This window comes from Scyliorhinus torazame, chromosome 7 (assembly GCF_047496885.1).
Source record: "Scyliorhinus torazame isolate Kashiwa2021f chromosome 7, sScyTor2.1, whole genome shotgun sequence".
Classification (NCBI taxonomy): domain Eukaryota; kingdom Metazoa; phylum Chordata; class Chondrichthyes; order Carcharhiniformes; family Scyliorhinidae; genus Scyliorhinus; species Scyliorhinus torazame.
Genome location: NC_092713.1, coordinates 275,413,811 through 275,434,168, shown reverse-complemented (window position 1 = coordinate 275,434,168; position 20,358 = coordinate 275,413,811). Strand labels below are relative to the sequence as shown.

Sequence of the window (20,358 nt, the reverse complement as noted above, 5' to 3'; positions counted from 1 at the left end):
ACCAGGACATCATCCAATACACTGTGACTCGCACCATCCCCACAGGATATTCTCCATGTCTCGTTGAAAAATTGCACAAGCTGACGAGATACCGAAAGGAGGCAGGGTACAATTGTAGACTTCCCGGTGCATATTTGCACGAGGCCCTGTCAAGTACACGTTGCAAATACGCATTACTCATATCCAGTTTCAGAAAAGAGCACCCACCAGCCAGTTTAGCATACAGATCCTCAAAGCGAGAAATGGAATAGCGGTCAAGTCTCAAAGCCATATCGACCATCAACTTGTAGTCCTCGCATAAATGGACAGTTCCATCCAGTTTCATGACAGGGACCACTGGTGCCGCCCAGTTGGCCAAACTCATGGGCCGAATGATGCCCAAACTCTCCAACAAGTCAGCCCAGCATCAACCTTCTCCACCAAGGATTAGGGAACCAGGCGTGCCTGGGCGTAGCATGACTAAGCCTCTGAGTCAACTTGTATCTTGGCCACAGCTCCTTTTATGGTCCCAAAGCATGGTTGAAAAACCTCCGGGTACTTGCTGAGCACCTCACTTAGTCCACCAGACCACTCACATTGTCTGCTGGACCCCACTTTTAGAATGTGCTGCCAGGCGAAGAACAAATGTCACAACCAGTCCCCCCCAACAGAATGGGGTCACATGGAACACTGCCGCACAATTAAGCTGCATCGCAGGCTCTTCTTCTGGCTCATGAAGGCACAAATGCTGCTCCAGAGGCTGATACATGTTATATTACCATACAAAATATATATATTACTCTTTGAACCAGCCGAGTTGATGAAATGAACAATCGTCTTCTTTTAAAGATGAACAAGTTATTGAGTGATATAAATAATATTTTGTGAGTCCTTTGTACTTAATACGCAATTAGTAAAATAAATAAAATACAGTAAAGATAACCAACTAACTACACAATATAATAATGAAATAACTTATAACTTCTCTCTCTCCGAAGCCCCATTCTCTAGCAACTCTATGTCTTGTCTGTTCACTCTCCTGAAGCGCATTCTCTCAGAACGAGCGGGAAAGTCTGATACCATCTGATAGTGAGACATCTAGTGTTGAATTGGCTGTACTACATTTACATACTGTATATTAATATACAGAGATCACTACAATATCTACCCCTGCAAGGGCTTGGACAATTTGGACCCCCGCTGGCTGTGATAGCACCTGGGCCTGCGGCCGCATGTTGCACATGAAGCTGAATTGCCCTCAGCAGAATCGAGGGATATCTCCCCCCCTGACAGTCGGTCAGACCAGACTCAATGGGAAGGACCAGACCCCAGGGTGTTGACCTCCATTCCCTGTACATCCTGAACCCCTCGCTCCGCACTATCACGGAATAAGCAGACTGCTGCAGGCACAGGGAGGGTTCGGCAAAAGCTGTTTCTGTGTCTCCTCGTTGTTGATGCTGCAGACCAGGCGATCCTGCAACATCTCAGGCAATGCAATCCCATACTCACAGAATTTGATGATTTTTCTAAGGCAAGACATAAACCTGGTAACTGACTCACCTGGGGTTCTTCCGAAGCGATACCACTGAACTATAATGGACAGCGTCGGGTTGAAATGCTGACCAACAACTACTATGGGCTGGTCGAAGATGTAGGTATCAGGTGCCATCGGGTAAGTAAGGTTCCAAATTACCCCAGATGTATGGGCGCCATGCCACAAGCGGTCAGCAGGATCACATACTGCCGCTCAGTTTCCACAATATTATTTGCAGGAAAGAAATCGCGCATCCGCTCCCGATAGTGAGTCCAATCCTCGATTACGGCATCAAACGCATTCAGTCTCCCGAACAGGGACATGGTGATCCACGAATGCAGAGAGGTGGCTCAAGCGCCAGGGAAACAGAGCAGGCAGCAGACCAGTTTAATCCTCATTGCCAGTTTTAGAAAGACATGGGGAGCCCACTCCGAGTTGTATCAAAAGAGACAAAGCTTTAGTTACAAGGCCCATCGTACACCACTCCCAGTAGTACCCAAACGGGTCTGAACAGGTCAGTGCCGAACTGGCCAACCTTATTTACAAGTCTTAATTTAGCTTCCCCCGCCCCCTTAGCGGGGAAGCCCGTACTCCGCAAGGGACAAGGGAAATACAATAGTTCCCACGACGCAAGTCCATGCGGGTGCAGATTATGACAGTAAAGGACAGTATAGTTGTGAGGAAATATACAGTTCCCTGCAAACAGAAATATGTGTCTCGAAAGCTCTTGCCTTCCCTGTGCCAGTGCTAAAGTAAGTTTCTTGGGTTTGGAGAGGAACTCGGGCAGTTTTCAAAAACCAGGGGTCAGATATTCAAGCTAAGTGGCAGAAGTATTCGAGGGGACATGAGAAAAAACATTTTTACACAAGGGGATGGTGCGTGTCTGGAATTCACTGCCTGAGGTGGTGGAGGCAGAGACCCTAAACTCTTTTAAAAAGCACCTGAATCTGTACCGAAAGTGCTGTAAACTGCAGGAATATGGATCAACGGGAATAATGCTGCTTGTCCAATCATCTCCACAGACGGCACATTTTCATGCTGGTCCATAACACATCTGGACCAACATGCAGTGCAAATGTTGGACTTAGTGCATGAAGGTATGGGGTAGTTCATGGGGGTCAGAAGGGACGATGGGCGTCTCCAATGACTGATCCCTAGAACACCCCATTCAGCAGTGAATGATTGGAGCATCTATGACATGGGTCTTCTAACTTCAGGGCCTTCCAGGACATGGATAGTCTCCATCAAAGCCGGCCCTGCTTTGCAAAGCTTCCAGAAACCCCTGACTGCGTAATTAATTAGATCACTGTCATTTGATACAGAGTGAATTCCCACCAGCCTCTTTGACGGGAAACACTCGCTGTTCCCACCCCGGCCATGGACTTACCCCTGGAATTGAAAATTTCCCCCATCATTTCAACAATTCCAACCAGTTTTCGGAGACATTCATTGGGAGAACGATTTCACTCAGACACCACCACCCTTAGTCTCAGACAGCCGGATAAGGAACAGTGGATGGTGGGTGAGGGATATGTGGCTCTGATGACAGACAGGCTGGTCAGGTATCTCCTGCATATCTATTGCCTCTATTTTTTGCCTCATTCATCTCTTCATTCACACCAAGTGCACACGAATAGTATGGAGTAGGGTAATACAATAAATGTTCTTATATTCTACCTCCATGCATAAGTTTATTTTAAATTTTAAGTGCGCAATATTTTTTTTCCAATTCAGCGGCAATTTAGCGTGGCCAATCCACCTAACCTGCACATCTTTGGGTAGTGGGGGTGAGACCCACGCAGACATGGGGAGAATGTGCAACGCCACACGGACAGTGAACCGGGGCCCAGATCTAACCGGGTCCTCAGTTCTGTAGGCAGCAGTGCTAACCACTGCGCCACTGTGCTGCCATCTCCGTGCAGAAGTTAAATGATTTATCTTACCAAGATAAAAAATGTAAGGTGAGATGATGCTGCCCAACCTGGAAGCCATCGAACTCACTCCGACACCCATGTTTCTTACCACAGTTGGGTACAGCTCAGCAGTGTAGACATAAACCATGCAAAAGGCAGTCGTGGTCCCTAATTTTCCAATCAACACCAGAATGGTGGAAATTGCTAAAAGATCTAGAAAATATAGAGGTAATAGTGAATATAGTGAAAGGTGCATCTGTTTACACACACATATCTGTATAATCTTGTCACACATTCAATACACAGGCTGACTTTCCAAATAGGCACTTCAGACATGAAACTTCAGCAGCTGGGGTATATTTTGAGAATTTATGATGGTGCTCTCCATGCATTGAGGTTAATGGATGAAAATGTATGGGTCCACAACTTCCCAATAATGTTCCAAATTTATGACATCCTACACTGAAAGATGAAAGATGCAAGGACCTAATATCATGAACGGAAATGTTAGTTTGAGACATCAGGGATTGGCAGCAAATACAGGTTATTGGAGACAGCGATGATGGGTAAGATGTGGGTGAGCATATGAACAACAAAGTTTTGAATGACTAAAGTTACAGAGGGTAGAGGACAGCAGGCTGGCCAGGATAACAGTGCAATAATCAGAGATGGGTGAGGGCGCCAATGACAGAAAACTGGTTGTCACTTTTCCTACATTACAACAGTGGCAACCTTACAAAAGTGCTTAGTTAACTATAAAGGTGTTTGAAGCTTCTGTTGTTTCTCAAAGATGCAATATAAATGCCAGTGAGAGAGGTCCTGTGGGAAGGAGAGAGGATGACAGTCAGAGTATGTGTGCTTGCATCTTCTATGCCCATGCAGCAGAACCTGGTCTCCAGATATCTTGGGCTCTCTTGACATTGGACCAAGGCCTTGCTTTGTCAAGCCTGTGTGGTAGCCGGTGTGCATGTTTAAATAACTCATGTACAGGCATCATCCACCCTTTAAAATGAAGTTTTGGACCTGGAACTTTTGGACCTTCATGGACAACCCCAACAGTGACAGTCAGAGTGGCATACTATCATTGCCCGGGAGCTCAGACTTTTCATCATTGACATCGCCACCTTAAGTGAGACCCAGCAGGCAAGAGAAGGCCAACTCAGAGGATAGGTTAGTGGTTATACCTTCTTCTGGAAAGGTAAACCAGAAGGTCCTCCCTTCCACAGGGTTGGCTCCAGCCTGAAAATTAAACTAGTTGCCTATTTTAGACACGTCCATTACAAGATGAATGCCACATGACCCTTAGGTTCACCTTAACCCAGAACCAGTGTGCTATAGTCCTCAGCACATACAGCCAAAGACTGTAACCTAGAATTTTACTTCTGCCTCAAACAATCCTTGGCCTGAGTGCCAACAGCCAACTAGTTAATCTTTCTTGGCACTTTCAATGAGTGTTAGAAAGGTGACAGGCCTCTGGGAAGGTGTAATCAGTAGAGTGGAGGTCAAGAAATTCAACACCAATGGCACCCTGCTTGTGATAAAATGTATCAAACACGGCCTTGTCATCACCAACACCTTGCGCGGGCAGAGAGACATGCGCAAGGCCTCATTGCAACATTCTCACTCCAAGCACTCGCAACTGTTGATCTACGACATCATCCTAGCAATGGGCCCATTACCAGCCAATTACTGTTGGACAGACCATTGGCTAATCCATTCTGTAATCAACATCAATGTAGCAACAGAAACAATGGCACAGAAAAATCAACTCTCAGGTACAAAGGAACCAGATAATGAGCCATATTCAGCCAGAACCTGATGACTCCCGGTGACCCAGAGACCTGGAACGTCCACAGCATCTCGCCTGCTCTCAAAACCTCCATAAATACACCTGCAAAGAGACACTTGGCCATTCAACCAGGAAACACAACTGCTTTGATGAGAATGGCCTGGAGATCCAGCAGCTGGTAAGCCGCAAGAGCAAGACTTTCCTGAATCTGAAAGAGCATCCCAACTCAAGTGCAAGAAAGTAGCTAGAGAGACAGCTGAAGTCTGAAGTACAGCAAAAAAAGAGAGGGTGGATGGAGAAAGTGCAGGAGATCCAGCAGTTAGCTGACAACCATGAAACGTAAAGTTTCTTTAACGTAGTCAATACCGCCTACGCCCAAATCACCCAGGGCCCACCCCACTGCTGGCCAATAACGGAGAGGTGCTCACCAAAAACAGAGAGGCAGTCAACGCCTGCTGGAAGAAGTATTTTGAAGACCTCCTTAACAGAGAATCTGTCTTCAACGTTAGTGTCCTCGACTCCATCCCATGCTACCCACCACCATCTCAGCACAACCCCAACCTGACTTTAGGTAGCAAAGACCATCTGACAGCTAAAGAACACCAGGTAATCTGCAGCAGACAGAATCTCCGCTGAGCCACTAAAACATAGCGATGACCCATTATTGGTGTAAGCACCTGAGCTCATTTCCCTAATCTGGAAGGCGGAGAAGATGCCAGGAGATCTTGGGAATACTGGGATTGTGACCTCCTTTAAGAAAGGTGACAACTTCAACTGCAGTAACTGCAGAGAAATTTCCCTGCTGTCGACCATAGGGAAGGTCATCGTGAGATGCCTCTTTAATAACCTTCTCACTGTGGCTGAAGAACTCCTCCCAGAGACCAAATGGGAATTCTGCCCACTGAGGGCCACAATGGACATATACCAACTACTAGAGAAGTGCAGGAAACATCATCAACCCATGCACATGGTTGTCTTTGACCTCACAAAGGCCTTCGATGCTGGCAACCATGAGGGATTATGGAGTGCCCCCCTCTGTTTCGGCTGCCCCCAAAGGTTTGCCACCATCTCCGCCCACTCCATGATGACATGCAAGCCATGTTCCTGATAAATGTATCCACCACAGATCCAATTCATGTTTGAACTAGGGTCAAGCAAGGTGTTTCATTGCACTGACACTCTTTCGCTGCAATGCACAATCTCACCCTCAGCAAGCTCCCGCTGGAGCGGAGGTAAACTACAGAACAAACAGAAATCTGTTCAACCTCCACCATATGGAGGCCAGATCCAAGGTCATCCTATCTCCTATCATTGTACTACAATATCCAGATGACGCTTGCATCTTCACACACCCACAGACCGAGTTCCAGGCCACCGTCAGCACCTTCACCGAGGAGTACAAGAGCATGGGACTTACACTAAACATCTGTAAGACAAAGATCCTCTACCGACCTGCCCTCACCACACAGGGCTGCCCCCCAGTTAGCAAAATCTATGATGAGGCCTTGGAAAACCTGGTCCACTTTCCACACTTTGGGAACTATTGTCAACAAGAAAGGACAGACATCAACGATGAGGTTCAACACTGCCTTCAGTGTACCAGTGAAATCCTCGGTCAACTGAGATAGAGAGTGTTTGAAGAACAGGACCTCAGACCCGGCATACCCACCCTCCCATACGGCTCAGAGACGTGGAGGGCAGTGTTCTCCTTCGTAGTGCTGGCACTAGCTACCATATCCCATAAGATTTAAATGTTCCAAACACACTTCAGAAATTATGAAGAGAAGAGAAGGTAAGTGCGTACGCTAAGTGGTAAGGTGGGTTGGAGGAATATTCAGGAGTTGTTGAGTGGCTCAATGGGGTAGTCGGGGGGTACTCAGGTCAAAAGGGTAGTTGGGGTTTCAAGGCGGATGTCCAGGAGTCGAGTGGGCATTTGGAGGGTCGGTGGTATCTTTATTCAGGATTTTCAACTTGTTTTAAACATCTAACTTTTTCTGGGAAACTATTCTAATAATTAAGTCAGAACAATTCGAAGCCTCCAACTTTAACGTAAGGTTCGGAGAGTTCCAGATGCAGAATAATTGCCCTTCATAAGTCCAAACTTCCTGGGAAATTCCCATGTATTCAGTGTGTGGAACCTAGCTCATAGAATCCCTACAGTGCAGAAGGAGGGAAATCGGCCGATCAAGTCTGCACCGACCCTTCGAAAGCCCATCCTACCGAGGCCCAATTCCCTGTGATATTCCTGCAACCCCACCCTATGGGGCAATTTAGCATGATCAATCCACCGAACCTGCACATCTTTGGACTGAGGGATCTCTCAGTACATCTTACATGGCGAGGGTGAGGTGTGGGGATATGGTGGTTTTGTGGGATTCTGGTGGGAGCACCTTCAGTGATGGACCATCCAGAGTTTTACACCGATGTGTAATTTTGTATAACAAGAGGTGAAAAGGTGAACAATTCAGCTCTTTGACCAGTGCGAATGTGAAGTAAGGTATGAGGAATACAAGACTGGCTTGGGAACCATCAATTTTCCCTCCCTCATTGTTCTTCTCTCAGCATCCCATCCTTACAACACACCTAATATCAGTGAAGTTGTGATCAGTTTTCACAGTTTGTCAATAGTGTGCCAGAATGCTGAGGTTTCTTAAAGGCTACACGACTTGTACGTTTCAATTTATCAAAAAATGCTGTTTAAATCTTTTAACAATAGATAAGTAATGATAATTTGTAACTGCATTGTACAAACGTACTTGAAGGTATGAGCTGAATGAAGAACAGGACAACTCCACCAAGAAGAAGTGAGCCTGAAAGGCTGAACCTTCGGGAAAACTTCTGCAGAAAAAGCCAAGTTGCTACATAGGCCGGAACTTCGACAGCAGCAGAGAAGAAACAGTTCAAGTAGTCATCACCATGGAGATTGGGTGTGTTCAAAGACAGACCAAAGTATTCAGCTGTTAGAATCATCCTGCAAAAAAGAGGGATAAATCATTTGTGGAACTATTTCTAAAACATTCCTCTTCCATCCCATTTTGATTTACTTCCCTGCTGATTTGTGCTCCCTGTTCTACCTATCATTTCACACCAAGGGAACAAGTATCTGGCCTGCTCTCCATTCATGTTCAATATTCAAAATCGAACAGGAACATTTCCTGCAGGAACTAATCTTCGAAATGTGCCCATCTCCTTTGGGAAACAGTAGCATCTTTATTGGAATGTGTTTGTGTGGTATTATCATAAATGTAAGAACTGCAAGGATTAGTGAAATATCTAAGGACAGCCACGAGAGGGAGCTAAAGTTACAAGTATATAAGATGTTGATGCTAAGCGTCGTGAGAGAGGGTAGTGCAGGATTTAGCAAGAGACGGACTGAAGTAAAGATAGCGTGAGTAAGAGCAGATCATAGTTTATAACAGTATAGAGATTAGTTGTAGATGAGTGTAGTTTACACGTTAACAATCAACTGTGTATTATTTAGAAGAAATGAGTAATGTTAATAAATTTATAGCTTTGTTCAAGTTCAAGCTATTTTGTGGTCTTTTTACATCCTCAATTTAGCAACACAAAAAACACCACATGGCACCGGGAGTTTATTTCTACAAGAATGAAGCAGTTAGATTAGATAAGTTAGCATCAGAAGATTGAAGAAAACAATCAAGATGCTGTAACAATCAGAAAATCTACACCAAAGGCAAATTGTAAGATGGAGAGTCTCAAGAAGTCTGACCACTTCAGGACAAACGGTAAACTATGTCAAAACTGGACATTCTTTTAACAGCTAGAAAATGCTTCCGATCAGAGAAAAATAGCACTCCTATTAAATTTGTCTGGAACGCAAGCATTAGAGCTTTATAATTCCTTTGAATTTACTGCTGATGAGGATAAAACAAAATATAACATAGTGCTACAGAATTTCGATACAGACTGCAAGAAGCAGGTGAATGAGACCAATGAGCACTACATGTTCAGAAAAAGGCTGCACCTAAGAGGGGAGTGAGTCAGTAGATTCTTTCATAACAGCTTTAAAGTTAAGAGTGCAGTCCTGTAACTTTTCCGCAGCTTCCGATTCAATGCTGCGTGATCAAGTTGTATTTGGGATAAATGATGAACGTTTGCGTGAAAAAATGCTAAGACGACTGGTTTTACCACTAGAAGACATGATTAATATGTGCAAAGCCATCATCTGAATATGCGGAGTTCATGGCAAATGAAAAGAGCGCGAAATCGGGAAACGTGGCTGACGCCATTAATACTGTGCCGCAGCGAAGAAAACTGTGTACAACGGCTGGCAGGCATTTTGAGAGTGATAGCATGAGCGTGAGGACGTGCACACGCTGTGGGAATGCCGACAGTAAAAGGAAATGTCCAGCAAAAGACAAATAATGTTAAAATTGTTGCAAGTTCTATCACTTCGCAGCACAGTGTCGTTTCTTAACGGCTTCTCCAGTAGCCAAATTTAAAAGTCCTATAATGACTTCAAAGGATCCAAAGTGAACAGAGTGAATATAAAAGGTCTAATATTTTGATTGATAGAGAGGATTTCTCACTGTACACGCTAAAGGATACTTTCATGATTTAAACAGTCACTAGGATTAATGGATTGCTGGATCGCGATGACAGCTCTCACAGATAATTAAAGAGTGGACTGTATTATTAGAAATAAATGGCAAAGATATACCATTTAAAATTGATACAGGAGCACACGCAGATATTATCACAAAAAACGATTTAAGACAAGTTTATAGGACACTGCTAATAAAGAAATCTACTTGTCGGATGACTGATTACAATGGTAATTCGCACTACATTACCTGAGATAACCATTCCAGCTAGGGATCATCAAAAAGATACACAACCGTATCAGATCAAGAAAACAGAAGCAAAAAGAGGACTATGACAAACAAACAAAACCTCTTCCTAAATTAAAAGGAGACTTCATAAGTATTTAAAATCCTGATGGTGGATGGCAACCTGTAGCTAAAATTCGAAGACAAGTCGCACCAAGATCGTACTTCGTTCAGAATGAACATGGTTCTATGTTCAGACGAAACAGAAAAACAGTGTGGAGCATCAAGCATCATGTTAAGTCTCAACCTCAGAATGTTATTGATCCAGATAACATCTTCAAGGACATTGACTTTTCCAATCCTTACTTGACACCAATACAGCAAGAAGATATGGAAGAGCAAATGCATACTTTGAAGACACAAGTGAGAAGGTTAGCAAGTCAGAGAAGATGGGCAGCACGGTAGCACAAGTGGATAGCACTGTGGCTTCACAGCGCCAGGGTCATTGTGTGGAGTCTGCACGTTCTCCCCGTGTCTGCGTGGGTTTCCTCCGGATGCTCCGGTTTCCTCCCACAGTCCAAAGACGTGCAGGTTAGGTGGATTGGCCATGCTAAATTGCCCTTTGTGACCAGAAAGGTTAGGAGGGGTTATTGGGTTATGGGGACAGGGTGAAAGTGAGGGCTTAAGTGGGTCGGTGCAGACTCGATGGGCCGAATGGCCTCCTTCTGCACTGTATGTTCTAAGACCACCAGACAGATTAAATTTGTGATAACTGAAATATTTATTCATTTTCATCAAAAAAGTGATGGAAGTTATTTGCAAATGAATGTACAAATTGATGACAGTTTATGATTAATACTAACTAATGTAATGTTCAAAGAAAAATATCACATCTAAAGTTTATAATAATTTTTCTTTTACAAAGAAAAGGGATGTGGTATTATCATAAATGTAGGAACTGCAAAGGTTAATGAAATGTCTAAGAACAGCCACTAGAGAGAGCTACAGTTACATGTTTTTAAGACATTGATGCTAAGCCTTTGGGAGTGGGTAGTGCAGGAGTTAGCTAGAGACAGACTGAAGTAAAGATAGTATGAGTAAGAGCAAATCTTAGTTCACAACAGTAGAGATTAGTTGTAGATAAGTGTAGTTTATATGTTAATAATCAACTGTGTATTACTTAGAAGTGCATGTCAAATTCGAATTTGTCGTGTTAATAAATTTATAGCTTTGTTCAAGTTCAAGCTATTTTGTGGTTTATGTGAACACTACGCCAACCATCCTGAATTTAACAACACAAAGAAGATCACAGTTTGGAAAATCTAATAGTGGATACACTACCTGCCAAGTTTTATCCTTCTTGTGGTCCATGGAGTAGCATATCATATCAGTTCCCTATTATCCATCCAGTGAGTCCCCTTCTTTCCTACAGTCAGTGATGTGTGTGTATATATATACAATATATATGTATTACTTTTACTTAAGTTTATTGAAGCATTTCCATTGGTTCACACTTCTGTATAATTTGATCTTGGCCTAACCCTTTTATTTGGATGCCCAAGACTGAATTTTGTGCAGATCCTGTTACAGATGGACACAGACTGCTTCAGTGGTGTTTCTTTTATCACAATCCAGGTGTCACAGAGCCACCCTTCCACAAACTAGCTTTTGGGCCCAGAATTTTGTTGAAATGATTGTTTGCAAATCTCCAGCTAAAATTGTGGGATTTGAATACTTATCTCACAATCAAAATTCCTGCAGCAGAATTCTCCGTTCCTGAGACTAAGTGTTGATGCCGGGGCAGGATCCGTGGACTTCTACAACAGCAAAACTGGCATCGCCCCAGGCCAGATTGAACGACCATTAAGGGGCGAGCATCGGCATCACATGGAACAATCAATTCCAATGAGAAATGATGTGGGACTTGCTGGAATTGTGGTTGACAATCAGCTGGTTAACAAGCTGCAGCCGTATATCCAGACTCCACTCCCCGCACACACGATCCCAGCCAACAAGATGGCAGTGAGGAGAGCAGTACCCCATTTTACGAATGCCGAGGTTGATACCCTGTTGGATGCCGTGGGGAGAGGCTGCGGACCCTGTACCCTGGCCCGGGAAGGAAGCCGCCAACCATCACCATTCGAGTGCCTGGGCGCATGTCATTGTGAGAAATGTACAGAACAGTAAGGGTTAATGTTATGTCCAAATCAACCACTAGAGGGGGCTAGGTGCAGAACTAGAGAAAGCATCAATGCTAAGCCTTCTGGGACAGTGTTGAGGAGAAATCTGGAAGACAGACTGTAGGAAAGCTAGTGTGAGTGAGAGCAGATCATAATTATAGTATTAGTGTAGAGATTAGTGATAGATGAGTGTAGATTGTATGTTTATTGCCAATTGTTTATTATAGCGAACTAAGATTCAATTAAGTAGAGTAAATAAATCTTTAGCTTTGTTTCATCCAAAAGCTAGTTGTGGTCTTTGTGAACACTACACCAACCATCCTAGGATATGAACCACAAAGGACACCATAGGGCACAGATGGCAGAGGCCGTAAGCGCCACGAGAAACACCGGCCGGACCAGACAGCAGTGCCGGAAGGAACTGCACGTCTAGCTCAGCGTGGACAGGGTGAGTACACAGCACTGTAGCCCTGGCAGCATACCCGTCCCACAGACCAATTAACCCCCCCCCCCTCACCAGAATGGAAGATGAACCCCCACCCTGCATCATGTGCCAGCACCCATACCAGCCTCCATGGCCAGGACACCTTGCCACTGAAGCGACCAGCTATCCAGGCTGCATTTGTCGGACTGTCGAACATTGTGCAGTTTGTGTTTCCACACCCCCCCCCCCCCCCCCCCCCCACCGCACCCGCCCCAGGAGAAGGCCGCCCATAACTGCCGGGAGCCGGAGAAGACTGGAGGGGGAACGCTGGATGTGCGGCCCCTCACTACAGCAGAGCAGAGGGCCCTGGATGTGGTCAGTGGGCCCGAGGAAAGGGCAGTCGCCGGGGTGGAGGTCGGTCTCGGGCTAGAAAGTGAGACCCCACTAAGTTGCGGTTCCCTGTGACACGTATATCACCATCCTCCCTCCCCACACCACCCTCACCTACACCACCCTCACACCACACCCAAAACCACCCCACCCCTACATCACAACACAATCATACCCACACCACCTTCACACGACCCTCACCCTCACCTCCACACAACCCCCACACCCACACCACCCCCTCACCACCGCTCCACATACCCCCACCACCCCCACTTCCTGATGGCCCGTGGTCTAATCAGGCATCTTGTCTTGTGTCTTGCAGGACCTGCTGGTGAAGAGTCGGGTCCTTCTGGTGCCCGCCCGTCAGCCGCACCCAGGGCCAGAGCCACAGGTGTCGAGCAATGATGAGGATACTGACACGCACTTGAGCCATGTACAAGAGACACAGGACACCCCGGAGCTCGAGTCCGGGGATGACACAGATTTCCCGTCACAGATGTCTCCAACACTCTCCACCATCAAAGAGACAATAACCTCGGTTGGGCACTTTATTGAAGAGTCTCCTAGGACACTATCTGGTGTTCACCGTACAATTGTTCCAGTGCATCAGGTGGAGGTACGAACTCCTGAGGAGCCGGATAGTCAGATGGTGGGCCGACCCAGGGACTAGCTGCTGTCCAGACAGTTTTGAGCTTCAGGAATGAACAATCCCATATTGATGCAGTCACAGAGCTAGGGACGACATGAGAGGCTGTCGACCAGCATCCAGCATCTGCAAGTGCAGTTGGAGGAGTCCAACCCCATGCATGAGCAGGAGGTGGTACCGGCCATTCATGCCACCCAGGCTAACACCGCACGGGTGGCATCCACAGTGGAGGCCTTGGGGGCAAGGGTTTCAGCCATTGACGTCCAAGGCCTGGATAATCTGTGCAGGCGGTGGCCGGGGCCCAGGACAGAGTTGTCCGCTCACAGGCAGACATGTGCCAGAGCCACCTGGACATTGCAATGGCGATCTTGAGCATGGCCCAGTCCCAGGGGGAGATGACCCAGTCACTGGCTGATGTGGCATGGAGCCAGAAGGTGGTGGCACAGTCACAGCGTGCGTAGCTCCATCCCAGGTAGAGGTCATCCATTTCCTGTGCTCCATGACCATGAGCATGCAGACCCTGGTCGAGATGAGAGCGAGCCTCCAGGCCAGCAGTGACAGGTGGCTTGGCAGCCTCAAAGGATAACTTTGCTCGCACCGCATGGAGTCGCCTGGGGGCTATCAGGCATCCTGAGGGAGGAGGAGGTGATGGGCCAGTGCCGCTGATTCCTGCAGGGGAGGTACCGGAACAGCGCAGCATCTCGGACTCCCCCACTCCTGACTTGGTGCATCTGCTGTGCTCCTGACTGCGTGGTTCACCTGTGCTTTTAGAAATCATGAAACTGGCGTTGTGGCTGATGAGGGAGAGAGAGGAGGTAGGACACAGAGAGGAGCGACTGCGGACTACCGGGCTGGACATTTGCCGGGCTGGCTGCGGTGGGGGAGTGCCTGCCAGGGCCGGGTGGAAGGGGTGACGGGGGAACAGAACCTGTAGCCGGGGTGACCTGCCAGGGGACTGGGGTGGTGTCCAGTCATGGACTGCCATTGCCGCGGCCTGCAAGGCAGCCATCTTGCTGCACACCTCTGACCAGTCAACTTGTCCCCTAGTTCTGCAGAGTGACACCAGCTATATGGGTGCCCCCGCCCCTGCATCCCACCCTCCGCCATAACCCGCCACCCGTCTGTCATCCACCAATGGGGCATCAGGTAGCCCACCCAAGGGCAATGCCCACGAGATCCCCGACAGGGATGCCGGGTGGGGCCATGGAGCATGCTTCTGGCAAGGGCAGCACAAGCTGACAGTACCCCTGGCAGGAGGGACGGGCGCCAAGGCCAGAGACCCCCATGGTGCCGGGAAATTACGGGGCCAGGGGTGCAGAAATGGGGGGGGGGGACATGTGGAGAGAGCCTGCAGTGCCAACAGGGACCACCATGTAGCCCACTGGATCTGGTTGGGCACGCGCGTATGCACGATTCTAACATGTCAGCCTTTCAACCCTTGCAGACAATGGATATTTGAATTCAACCAGCAATGGTGACCTTTCTCCTCGTCGCCACAGCCACAGACTCCAGCTGAGCAGGAAGACAGTGCGACATATCTGCCAGATCATGGCACACCTGGCACCGCAGGGTACGGGGGAGGACACCCACTCCCGGTGGCCATCAAGGTGACAGTTGCCCTTTACCTTTACGCCACGGGCTCCTTCCAGGCATCGAGTGGGGACCTGTCGGGATCTCACAAACCTCGGTGCATAGGTGCATCCAGAGGCCCTATGTGCCCAGACGGTACAATATCATAGAATCATAGAATTTACAGTGCGGAAGGAGGCCATTTGCCCCATCTAGTCTGTACCGGCCCTTGTAAAGAGCGCCCTACTTAAGCCCACGTCTCCACCCTATCCCCGTAGTGGGCAGCATGGTAGCACAAGTGAATAGCACTGTGGCTTCACAGCGCCAGGGTCCCATGTTCGATTCCCTGCTGGGTTACTGTCTGTGCGGACTCTGCACTTTCTCCCCGTGTCTGTGTGGGTTTCCTCCGGTTTCCTCCCACAGTCCAAAGACTTGCACGTTAGGTGGATTGGCCATGCTAAATTGCCCTTCGTGACCAAAAAGGTTAGGAGGGTTTATTGGGTTTCGGGGATAGGGTGAAAGTGAGGGCCTAAAGTGGGTCGGTGCAGACTCGATGGGCCGAATGGCCTCCTTCTGCACTGTATGTTTTATGTTCTAACCCAGTAACCCCACCTAATGTTTTTAGACACTAGTGGCAATTTATCATGGCCATTCCACCTAAGCTGCACATCTTTGGACTGCGGGAGGAAACCGGAGCACCCGGAGGAAACCCACGCTGACACGGGGAGAACGTACAGACTCCGCACAGACAGTGACCAAAGCCGGGAATCAAACCTGGAGCTCTGGAGCTGTGAAGCAACTATGCTAACCGCTGTGCTACTGTGCTCCCATCCATTTCAATGTGGACCGAGCCCACCAGGATGCCCAAGCAACGGAGTTCGCCATCGCCGACATGCCCCGGGTCCAGCAGGTGATCGACGAAATGCATGTCCACTCTTCACAAATTTGAAAGGGGTTCCACACGATAAATGTGCAGCTGGTATGTGACCATCAGCTGCGCATCATGCACCTCTGCACCTGATACCTCGGCAGTGTACACGACGCCTTCATCCTGGCACACTCGACAATTCCTGACATGTTCGGGACTCCCCCCTGGATAGACATTCAATTGTAGATTTCAGAATGGAATTGAATAATAATTTGAAGGTGAAAATAATAGTAGCGATATGGGGAAAGAGCAGGGAAATTAGACCTGTTACGGGCCAGGGTTTAGAGAACCCCAAAGTGTATCATGGAGTTCACCTGACCCACATCTTTTAATAGATTTTGGTTATGGGGAGCACAAGGGCCCACTCTACAGGTGCGATGCAACAGAGATCTAAAGTATTTTTAAAATAAAATAATGTTTATTGTATGAATCCAGTTAACATTTTAGAAACACACTGTAAACATCTTCGCAATTATCAACTCAAATACTTCCCCCAAAGAATACAGTACTCCATAAGTAACCCTTAATCTTTCCAAGCAACATCCATAAGACAAATACCCTCTTCAACAAAGACAGCAGATTTAAATTCTCTACTGAGAGCGGTTATCACTTTTAAATTAACAAGTGATCTGAAGACATTCTTTTCATGCAGAGAGAGACCAAAACTACACCTTGTTTGGCTGGATGCAGCTCCAACTCTGAAAATGAAATTAAACACACACTGTAGCTGCCAGCTCAAAAACAAAAGTAAAAGCAGACAGACAGCGCAGCTCCACCCACACTCTGACATCACTACAGCTATTTGATAAACATCCATTTCTTAAAGGTACTCTCACATGTCAGACCGACTGGATTTTTCTTCAATACAGTCAGTGTCGACTCAATGGGCTGAATGGCCTCTATCTCAGTTATCAAGTACTCACCACACTAGAACGTTTACGCTAGTGATGGCTCGGATATTGGGTGTTTTAAACAAGTGAATAATTGAATGAGATTCTTTACTTCTAGCCTTCATATCTTCGAGCTGGAAGGTAAACAGAGAGGATTCAGTGTTATCACGGATTATCAGAAAATATCCATATTATCAGCTATTTCTATTTGTTCACAACAGGTATTGATGATCCAGAATGGCTAGTTCTGGAACAGAAATCTTCAGGACTTTGCCAGAATGTTGTCAGATCCCATAGCCTTTTCAGTATCCAGTGCCTTCAGCTGTTTCTGATGTCACTGTAATGAATCGATTGGCTGGAGATGGGCATTTGTGATGCTGGGGATCTCAGGAGGAGATCCTGAGCACCATAATTAGGAACACCATAATTTCTTCCACACTGGCATAAAGATAGGAATATTTTGGAGACTATTGAAAAATTATGCAGCACGGTAGCATTGTGATTGGCACAATTGCTTCACAGCTCCAGGGTCCCAAGTTCGATTCCCGGCTTGGGTCACTGTCTGTGCGGAGTCTGCACGTTCTCCCCGTGTGTGCGTGGGTTTTCTCCGGGTGCTCCGGTTTCCTCCCACAGTCCAAAGATGTGCAGGTTAGGTGGATTGGCCAAGCTAAATTGCCCTTAGTGTCCAAAATGTGCCCTTAGTTTTGGGTGGGGTTACTGGGTTATGGGGATAGGGTGGAAGTGTGAACCTTGGGTAGGGTGCTCTTTCCAAGGGCCGGTGCAGACTCGATGGGCCGAATGGCCTCCTTCTGCACTGTAAATTCTATGTCTATAATCTGGCATGCTTACTCAGAGTTGTAAAGGAAATGATGCAAGGAAAAGCATGCAATGATCAGCAACTCAATGGCATGTAAAGAATATTTCAAATTTTGTTTTCATTCTTGGGAAGGCGGGCATCACTGGCAAGGCCAGGATTCCTAATTGTCCTTTGTGAAGGTGGCACTGGGCTACCTTCGGTAGGAGGCCATACAGCCCATCGAGTTTGCACCAACCCTTTAAAAGAGCACCCTACCTAGGCATGCTCCATAGCCTATCCCCATAAACCCACATAACCTGCACATCACTGGCCAATAAGGGGAAATTTAGCATGGCCAACCCACCTAAGCTGCCCATTTCATGGCTGTAGGAGGAAACCGGAGCACTTGGAGGAAACCAACGCAAACACCACACAGACAGTCACCCAAGGCCAGAATTGAACCCGGGTCCCAGGTGCTGTGGGGCAGCAGTGCTAACCACTCTGCCACAGTGTCTTCTTGCACTGTTCGCAACTCATGGTATCCCGGAGGTGTTAGTTTCGGATAATGGGTCGGTTTTCACCAGCCAGGATTTCACAGAATTTATGACGTCGAATGGCATTCGGCACATAAGTCACCATACCACCCGGCATCGAATGGTTTGGCGGAGAGAGCCATCCAGACTTCAAAAGTTGAGTTGAAGAAACAGTCAGCAGCATCATGGAACACCAAACTGTCGCGCTGGCTATTTGACTACGGAACAACCCCACATGCTACAATGGGAATAGCACTGGTGGGTCTACTCATGGCAGATGACTCCGAACCCGGCTGAGTCTACTATTCCCGAATTTAGGTGGCAGAATAGAGCGACACCAAGAGGACCAATGCAGGGGCCACGACAACACTCACCGAGAAAGGCATTTCAATAAGGGCGAAAATGTATAGGTCAGAAATTATGCGAATGGCCCCACATGGGTAGCAGGAACAGTCAAGGCCAGGACAGGACCTGTGTCGTATGAGATACATATTGTAAAACATGCAATAAAGAAACACCTGGACCAGGTGTGGGCCTCAGATTCGTTTCCTCTCCAGAGTTGACTCAGACCAGTATACCAAGGATGATGGGGAGTCCCCCCAACAAACTATTCACGCCCCTCCGGCACCACTGGTGAGGACATTGGACTCGGATATGGACACCATGGGTGAAGCCGCGACTGTCCCCTGCCGCCGGAGGAAAGGGACGAACCACCCCTCAGACGCCCTCAGCGGAAAAGACGGACGCCTAGCCGTTATACCCCGCTACGTCGGAGGCCGACGCAGGAGACCCGTGAGTCACGAGGACCATGGGGGGCTCCTCGGACTTTGTGGAGAAGGGGTGTAATGACTTAGGCCAGGCCTTTGAGATTGGCCAATTAGAATATGAGTTCCCTGATTAGTGGCCCAATCAGGGAGCCCCTTTCTGTGTATATAACAGGGAGTGCCAGAACCTCTGCACTCCCCGTGTAGACAGCAGACTGAATGGTCATGGTTGTTCAGCTGTTGGGTTTGTAAATAAAGGGAATTCTGGTGATCGGACTTCTGCCTCCGTGGACTTATTACAGTGCCCTCAAGTTAACATTCGGGCTGCTTGTCCTTGTGTCCACTGTTTCTTCCCCTGCTTCCCTCACAAAAAAGTACACCAGAAATAAGGGCAGGAGTAGACCACATGAGCCTGTAGGCACATCAAGCCTGTTCCACCATTCAATACGATCATGGCTCATCTTGGACTTCAATTCTATTTTCCCGCCCTGGCCCCCATAAAACTTAATTTACTGAGAGACTGAAAATTTGTCTACCCCAGGCTTCAGTGAATTCAACAATGGGGCATCTTGTTTAGGATCTGGATGTATCATCTGGGAGTCTGGTGGGATATATTCAACCATGGCTTTCAAAAAGGAAATTGAAATGTTTATTGAAGAGAAAAAAATCCAGGGCATTGGGGGGAGGGCATGAGTGAGGCTGGCTGAGTTGGTACTGCAGAGAGATAGCATGGACATGAAGGGCTGAATGACCTCCTTCTGTCCTTTCACCATTAAATGATTCTGTGCTAAACATGAACTCAGACAAAGAAAAGAAACCAATGGGATTAAAACAAAAAAGCAAATGAGAGGAATGCTCAGTGTGTGTTCTTCCAGGTCACTTAGCTCCAGACCTCGTCACAACCTTGGTCCATGGTTGAAAGAGGTGAATTACAGAAGTGAGATGAGACTGACTGTCCTTGATATCAAAGCAACATTTGACTGAATAAAGCACCAAGATGCGATCACAAAATTGAAATTCTCAGGGTAGCTTCCTGAATTCAGCTATCTTCAATTGCTTTGTCCATGGCCTTTCCACTATTGTAAGTGCAGAGTGGGAATGTTGATCTGAGCACAGTTTTCAATAACTTTTGAAAATCCTCCCATTATGAAGCATGCAGCAAGATTCTGACAATATTCGGGATTGCGCTATTAAATGGCAAGTTAACATCTGCACCTCACGTGTGTTCGGCAA

At 47.1% G+C, this 20,358-nt stretch overlaps 1 protein-coding gene across 4 annotated transcripts in view; it reads right to left on the bottom strand.

Moving 5' to 3' along the window:
* LOC140427051 (organic cation/carnitine transporter 2-like) overlaps nt 1–20,358 on the bottom strand; it is a 182,506-nt gene that overhangs the window by 33,905 nt on the left and 128,243 nt on the right. For 2 of the 4 annotated variants that reach the window (XM_072512497.1, XM_072512496.1), the window contains exons 6-8: nt 17,066–17,166; nt 7,972–8,186; nt 3,457–3,639 (exon numbers count right to left, since the gene is read on the bottom strand). In XM_072512497.1, the coding sequence (XP_072368598.1) occupies nt 3,457–3,639; nt 7,972–8,186; nt 17,066–17,166 (499 nt within the window). The remainder of the gene's footprint in view (nt 1–3,456; nt 3,640–7,971; nt 8,187–17,065; nt 17,167–20,358) is intronic. The other 2 variants (XR_011948376.1, XM_072512498.1) reach the window with 2 other exon arrangements.